General features: G+C 39.8%; 1 protein-coding gene across 4 annotated transcripts in view; it reads right to left on the bottom strand.

Moving 5' to 3' along the window:
- Positions 1-2,600: 2,600 nt before the first annotated feature.
- POLRMT (RNA polymerase mitochondrial) overlaps positions 2,601-8,595 on the bottom strand; it is a 131,638-nt gene continuing 125,643 nt past the window's right edge. For all 4 annotated transcript variants that reach the window (XM_085850089.1, XM_085850087.1, XM_085850088.1 and 1 more), the window contains exon 24: positions 2,601-3,439. In XM_085850089.1, coding sequence (XP_085706215.1) covers positions 3,390-3,439 — 50 coding nt within the window. In that variant the 3' untranslated portion in view covers positions 2,601-3,389. The remainder of the gene's footprint in view (positions 3,440-8,595) is intronic.

Genomic DNA, 8,595 nt, shown 5'->3' with positions numbered 1-8,595 from the left:
AAAAGGAACATTTTCCTCTCAAAACGAAACTTCACACACACGTGATCCACCAGCAAATCTTCGGCAGAGTCAAACTTTTCAATGCCATAGGCCACGTGGTTTGGCAGCCATGTTAGTTTGAAAACTGAAATTTAAAAACCTTTTCCTCCAAAACCGTTTTACAGATCAATATGAAACATATTGCATTACACGGAGCAAGGGCAGTGGATCACAACTGCAAACATTCATATCGATTGCTGTAGCGGTTTCCAAAATATAATTTTTTTAAATATTTTCCTTGCAACCAATGTTGCTGCGACACCACGTGACTGATCACATCATTTTAAAGTCAAATGTATGCAGCAAGCGCAGTGGATCATAACTGCAAAGGATAGTATTGATAGGTTCAATGGTTTCAGAGTAATACTTGTCCTTAAAACAAATATGGCTGCCACATCATGTGACTGATGAGGTCATTGTTATATAAAATTTTGCGGCAACATTAGTGGATCATCATTCCAAAGCCTCCCCTCATAAGGTTAAGCGATTTCAGAGAATTTTTTTTTCTTAATATGATCGACTTGGCATGGAGAATATTTGTTGAAAATCTCAACATCATCGGTCACATGGTCTTGCAGCCATGTTGGACAAAAAAAACCTTATCGGATCAACACGAAACTCCAAAGACGCGATTGGCCACCCATTCTGAATTTGATAAAGAGGACGTCGTGGGTCAGATGTCCGATCGAAGCGGGCCGGCATGGTTTTGTTTTTCACCATAGATATTTAATGAAATTTTCACCATATATGTGACTACTCATGTAGAATGTTTTTGTGATAACTATGACGTCATAGGTCACGTGGCATGGCAGCCATTATGGAAAAAAAGAGAAAAAATTTTGACCTTTATATCTCTGAAACCTCTCCATGGAAAAAATTGAAACTTGGCACATGTGAAGTACAACCCAAGATAATAGGTGTGATTTTTTTTGATGATGTCATACGTGGCTTTGTTACGACATCATTGTGTATGTCAAACACTGCATCCGATCAGTGTGAAAAATTTTGAGGGTCACCTAGGGCTAAATTGTAATTGGCAAAAAAATTGATGACGTCATCAGTCACGTGGTTCGGCAGCTATATTTTTTTAACATAAAACCTTCAAAAATCTTCTCTGCAATGGCTGAACAGACCAAGGCGAAACATTACAAATGTGATCGTCTGTACATGAGGAAGTAAAAGTTCTCCACCTATGACGTCATACGTTACATGGTTAGGCAATGATTTTTTTTGAATAAACATTTTTAAATCTTCTTTTCCAGAACGCTTGGCAGAACGGCTTTTACATTTGAATGTAAAATGTATAATATTATGTTCCACACGTCTTGCCTCATGCATATTTATGCTCCACCACGTCTTGCGTCATCTCCGCTGCAGAGGGCAAGCAGACTTTTCCCAGGTCTGGTGGGATGTGTGCATGTATCTGGAAAGGGCACGGTTTATTACCAACGTGATTTAAACCTCTGTAAGTGTTGGTTAAACTGCTTGGAGCATTCTTATTCAAGAATCGGGACACATAGGCCGTCCCAGGATACCATCCACCTGGCTATTTTGAAATTTTTCTTCTTACCTTGGTTGATGCTTTTCCTGATGTGGTTAAGCTTTTGCCTCCATTCTTCATACACTGTTCTTGCTATCATTATCTCTTTCTTTGCTTCCTTCTTCAAACATTTATAATCTTCTTTATCTTGAGGGGCTTTACTCTTTTGCCACTTTTTTGTAAACCGTTTGAGTGTATCTTGGACTCTAATGTATCTTGGACTCGAATATTCCATCACCACGTTTCTTGTTCCTTTTTGAAACCTGCCGCTGCTTACTCGACAAATATTTCTAGCTTTTTTCCATCCACACATTTTTCATTTGAGTCCATCTACATCTTTAAAAGTTACAAACTTCATCTCATTTTTTAGATTCTCTTGTTTCAATTCAAAATTTGCATGAATTAAAATCAAGTCCAACGATCATCAAAACAATGAGCTAATTACTGTTGCATAATCATTTCCCCAACACATTATGAGGACTAAACAGTGCCAAACTTATTGATTTATTTCAATAAAACAAATTAAGTAAGGGATTTTTTTTTAAATTACTGAATTGGCCCATTCCTGGCTGTGTGCCAGATCCTTTATCTTCTTCTTCTTCTTGTGTACGGCAGCTTGGCTGCCAGGTAGCTATCATTTTGTTGGGGCATGACAATGCCGCTGATGCTGTGCCCCTCGACCAGTACACTGGTACTAATTTCACCAACCTCAGAAGGATGACGGGCTGAGTCAACCCCACCTCGTGTTAATTCAGCAGCCAACAAGGTTCAAACTCAGGACCCTAAGATCCCAAGCCACTAGCCTAACCACGAAGCCAACACCAGGCTTTGGTCATTAATGAAGACGATATACTGTAAATACATTTTTATTTACTAGTAGCCGATTACTCCAATTTTATATAATGTTAATTACATCACAATATCAAAATGCAATAACTTCAAATATACTGGACGTGTGACATTTGAAAATATTCTTCCCTAAATCCCATTCCAAAATGTTGAAACAAAACAGGAAACAGGATTTTGCAAATAGGAATTTAATTTAAAAAACATCACATTTTCCAAATGTGTATTTAAATCATGTACACGAATGGAGTATTTCCAAAGGTAAATCAAGCAATTAACACAAAGGAAAGGTATTTTTTCCATCGGCCATTTGGCCAAACGAATGCCATGGAGTCATCAAGATAAGATGGTGAAATGACATCTCCACATATTTTGCCACAATCCAAGAGCCTGTGTTTTCTTGGAGTCGAACCTGGAGACCAACGCAAGGCTGAAGGATGATGCTGAATTAGTTCATTCAAATGGTGGAAGCTGTAGCACATCCATTCTCTTTATGGGAAGATTTTAGGACATCTGTCAAATTGTTTGGAATCTGCAAATGTACCTACATTGGCTTGGACTTAGAGCAGGCAGGACAAGAGTATGGGGGAGATCCCCCATATTAATTAATTACCATAAAGTTAAAGTGGAAGGTACGACAACATCTCATAGCCTAAGGATTTCTCAAAGGGTGTAGCATGGTTCCATTGTTGTCCAAAAATGAAGAAAACATAGCTAGTTCACCATCAGAAACCTGACTTCACATCATGGCTTACGTTAACTGTGAGGTGTGCAAAACCTGATCATCCACGTGAGCCATTAAACCAAAAGGGTCACAAAACTATCGTTTAAAGGCTCTGAAGCTTGTTACAAGCTCGGGAAGTCTAGGAAGCCACAGTGAGTGCAGTTGTTTCTCTTCATCATCCAGATTGCGTCTTCATCAAAGCAAAACAACCTTGCAGAGTCATAGGCCTTTCATAAATTTTCAGCTGAAGAAATAGACCGAGTCCATCACTTGCTGCAATCTAAAGTCACCTGGGAAGGGGAAAACAGGCTTAGAGGTTGCAAAGGCTGTTTAAGGGGTCATAATTCTTCACTATTCATGATACAGTACAGACTTTGTCCAGAAACAAAGGCAGAATTGTGGACATACCCCATCCCCATTCAATCCCCTTAAATCCTAATCTACATGACTATCTATTTCTCATATTTTTTTTTCATCTTTTCACAAAATGTCTTCATTCAATCCCACCCTGCCCTCACGAACACATAATAGAACATATGTGGACCAACTCTGAATTGCCTATCAAACCAACACTGAATTGAGAACAATGAGTGTACTGCACACACGAGGGTATTTGATGATAAAAGATGGTGACAGCCATTCTGGATAGAAAAGTGTAATGCAATTGGCATGATGAGGTGCGACGAGGTATGATAGTGAGCAGCTTAGAGCAAGAGCTAAGAGGAGTTACAATGTTTTGTCTGAGGCCATAAGGGTTGATGGTATTTTCTAATAGGGCTTTCAATGGAACTTGTGAAAAATTATTTCTTATGGACACCATCCCGGCCAGATACGCACAACACAGGGTCAAAGTTCATGTCCGCCTCATGTTTTACGTGAAAATTGGAGCGCACCAAGTGAAGCCGAAATCTGTCAAAATCGACATCTTTCCACTTTTCACTCATCATAGGCATATTTTTTTGATGAAAAAGAGAGTATCATCTACCTGTATAAAACACAATATGTACAGAATTTGTGTATTTGTCTGTCCCCCTTCATAAGGACGATTTAAGAAGTGCTTTAAAGGCCAATCTTTTAACACGACTGTGTTCACTACCATCTATTTTTCAAGATAAAATAGAGTTGAAATTTTTTTTTCATCAAAGAATAATTAGGTTTCTTCTATTGGAATTGTACACGGTTACTTGCAACCTTCCTCATGGGTGGTGTACAGAAGCATTTTCTTAAATAACAAGTACAAGGCACAGGGAGGTGCTGCACATGATGAAATTTGCTGCACATGATGTGAAACGTGTGCAGAGTAAAACGAGTGGTCATTTACGTCTGCAGAATGTCTAATAAATGAAGAAGATAGAAGCACACCCAACGCTAGGCCGAGGCTTCAGACTTTGGCATGCTCGCGAAGCTGTAGCATCAAAATGAAACACCCGAGTAGGTAAAGAAAATAGGGTCACATTTGTGCACTTGTGCTTAAAAATAACGCTTCTTCCTACGAAATGAAGCATCATATCTTCCAGTCTCCTTGAATATTTAGAATAAAATAATTACAACACATTATTTTTGATGGGCTTTCATACAAGTATATAATAACACTTCCGGTTTTGGGTCTGAGGGCATTGGACTTTGAGTCGTGCAGTTCCTCCTATCAGTTCATCAAAGCTCAGTTTTCCGGACCAGGTATGTCGTGTCTTTCTATTATCTTTTCGTCTCTATGTTGCCGGTTGTGTTTTCATTCAATGTTTGTGTTTAACCATACCTTGTTGTGGTATACGAGGTCCGTCAGAGTTTTCATCGGATCTTCGTGAAACTTGCCATGTATATGCAGAAAGCCCACGCGCAGGCAGTAACCATCTCCGATTTTGGAAATTCTTCCGAGAAAAAAAGTTGACGTCATAATATCGCCGCTAATGGAAATCGCCTTTACCATTATCTCCGAAACTAGGCAAGCTGTTTGAATTTTGTTTGCGGGAATCAAGCTGGGCATTAGCACAGATAATTTATCGCAAACCTGATACATCACAATGACGTAATATTCGTTTTTATGACGTCATCATTAAGAGGACGAGGATCTTAGCTCATTTGAGCTTGTTATTTTGACAGCTGTGGTTGTAGTGAAGTTCCTTTGCGACAAAATCAACATTGCCAATTTTTTTTTTTTATCATCATAGCTGTATTATTTAAATCTGTGCTGCACAATTTAATCTTGATCTCTGTATCATACGTTTCACAATCTTTGACAATTTCTTTTTTGTGACCAGCTCTTTTTTGCACACAATTGCAAAATATACACATTCTTAGAAAACTTCCAAATGAAAAAGGTTTTATTGTCAAACTTTCAAGTTGTGAGCGTAAAAAACCTTGTTGTGGGACACCAGGATGCTGAACAGCATCCTGGTGTCCCACTCTGTGGTGTCCCACAAACTGGGCTTCCTTTCCAGCACTCTTTTTCAGAATGACTGAAATTTTTACAACTGCTATGATAACCATGGTTTTCTTGGTAGGTTTCTGGTAGCTGTTCCCAAATGTTTGTACACTTAGAAGGGCTCTTTTACACCTTTATTTTAATTAAACTAATGTTTTCAGCTTCCTTAGTCTGCTGCCGTGTTTCATCGTTAAACATGATTCCTTCTTTCTTGTGAGTTCCAACACGTAAAATGCAAAGTTTGTTTTGTTCACAGCAGGTTTTGGTTGAGCCTCTGTACTTTGTTCTTCTGACATTTTTCTGTATTAATTATCACCTGAAACAAATGTGATTCAAGAGTTGTTATCCTCTACCAATAAGGCGAGCATGCAAGTTAAAAGGGCCTAAAGTTACAGAAGCCAAAAGCATGGTATCTGATCTGTGGTCATTTTGATCTGGAATAGCAAACTGCGAATAAAATTTTATTACACGTGCCTATGTTCCTGTTCGGTAAATTTTGAGAGGATCCTTTCCAACCGGCAAGCAACATATCACAACGATATACATTACATATAGAATGTCTTATTTTAAAAAAACGAAGTGAAAAGGTTACAAAAACTGCCAGTACAATAAACACAAGACTGTCACATTACCAACATTTTCTTTCAACCTGTAAACACAAGATCATATTGTCATACATTTAAAAATAAATGAAAGGTGATAATGACTACCCAGTATATTGTAATGTGGAAAGGGGGGGGGATCCATAGTTTGACTGCGGTAAGTGTAGTGTGGTCCGTGTGTTTCGCCTCGGTTAGATTGCCATGTAATTCTGTTGGCAGAGCAAGTCATTTGTTACACGTTTCGCTGAGGAGGCAGCATATGTAATTTATAGAGAGGGTAGATAGATCAATTATTGATATGCAAAACCTCTTGTTTGTGGGCGAGGCTAGATGTGGACTTCCTATCACAGATGCACACGCAGAGGCACACGTGTCATGTGTGTGAAAGGCCGATTACGATATTTTTGGTCTGTTTGTGCCAGCCATGGCAGTGCAGTGGGCTGTTGAGCCCAGAAGAAAAGAAGTATATTTATTTTATATTGGGCCTACCCCCGTGTGCGGGACCTGCGAGGAAGACTCTGCCCAGGAGGAAGAGGAGGACCAGAGTCCGAGAGTGGAGAGTCCACGAAAGAGGACCAGGAGGTTCACGTATGAGAGTCCACAAGAGAGGCTCAGAAGAGAAAGAACAGAGAGGCTCGTGCGGAAATGAGGATGAAGACCTCGCTTGGAGGAGAAGCCTTGTGTGGAATTGACCCAAACTGAGATCACCCTGTATTCTTAAAGGGCCAGGAGGCATGTCTAAAATGATCAAAGGGGACCACGTGGCCAGGTTGAAGGCCTATTTATCGCTGGCTCTGCTCGTGGCCATTTTACTTCATCTGGGCACCATCATTCCTGGCTCTCGTCTTGCATCTGGTTTCTCTAAAACAGGATGCATTGCATTAAACTGCGTCCACCCTATGCATCAGAGAAAAGGGAAGCCTGCATTATTGTGTTGTTGTACAAGTGTGATCTGTGGCGCCTCATGGGTTAGGATTTGAGCTTTTATTTCTCACCATTGTATACAAGTTTGCATATTCCCATTCTCCTCTTTGTGTCTTTTGACTCGCTTGGTTTGCTCCGTTTATTAAAGCGTCTTGTCGACCCTCTTCCCTGTGCTTTTCGATACAAAAAAGAAATCCTTTAAAATGTGATAAAGCGTGTTTCAGCTATTTGCTATCCGTGTGTGTTTGCTGACAATTTGGGTGACCTTGGGGAATGGTAAGTGGAGTAATATTGAGCGTAGTGCCTTTAAAACCAGTTTTGGTCCATCCGTCCAGCGTCGGTGTTAATCGACATGGACACGACAATATTAAACAAAAGATTGTCAAACAATGCTGCATGTAAAACACCCACTACAATTTATATTTTACCAGCAACATGTCGCAGGTCTAAAAGAGCTCCGGATTGTTGTTGTTGTTGTTGTTGTTGTTAGGGTTCTTGTTGGGGGTCGATTTTTGAAAAGTGCACCCATTGGGTGGAGAGCTGCCAGACCGCTTGACTCCACACACCATCTCACCAAGACAAAATGATATGGCTGCCATCTTGTTTTTCTGGTGGGCCTCTGCTGGTTACACACTGCCTGGGTTTGTTGCGTCAGATTTCCATTGGCTTTGTTTGGGTTGAGTATTAACCATACTGAGGGACCCCAAAATATTTAATCATGTGTCAAATAATAGGAAGGTTTAATCAAGTCCTTCAGAACACACGGTATGTCAGAACGCTAAATTACCAAAAAATATAAATAAAAAATTGCGTTACGTAGTTTTTGATCGCCCCATTAACAATCAATCCATGACCGTGTGTCAAATCACCTCGTTCTGATATAACCACGATGGAGGCTGATATGGATAAGAGGTGTCACGTTAATCTTTTAATAGAGCAGGTAATGTGTGTTTCACAATCGAGCTGTTCATCTTTTAAAAGTACTTTAAACGTGCGTTTCCCAATCGGCCTGTGACCTGATTTTTAAAGCTACTTCACTCGCGCCTAATGGAGTTCCCATACCTCACCATGACCACATACAGGTTTTTATGAACATAAGGTTTATTACAACAGTGAGTGGGAGGGTGGAAGAGTGGGAATAAGAGAGGGACATCACTCTGAATGTCATCTATCCAATGTTATTCATTCACTTGGGAACACGGGACAGACAGCACAAGGTTAATAAGACAGATAAGAGAATGTAATCTGAGCCCTGGGTAATGATTTAAAAAAAAATTCTCAGACCCAGCTTTCACTACATAGACACGTGTTACATGAGCAAGGATGAGGGAGGTGAGTGGACAGAGGAGGTGAAATGTACAAATTTTGTGACCACAGTGCGGTAGTCTTTTTCTTTCTTTTTTTTATTTCCTCTAAGAGGTATTATTTTTTTTATCATGGAGGATATTATAATTGCTCATCTCTCTAGAATAGGTACGCACTGCAGTATGTACCAACA

This window comes from Eptatretus burgeri, chromosome 12 (assembly GCF_056783735.1).
Source record: "Eptatretus burgeri isolate ZD-2024b chromosome 12, Ebu_testis_v1, whole genome shotgun sequence".
Taxonomy (NCBI): Eukaryota; Metazoa; Chordata; class Myxini; order Myxiniformes; family Myxinidae; genus Eptatretus; species Eptatretus burgeri.
This window is presented reverse-complemented; position numbering and strand designations above follow the sequence as displayed.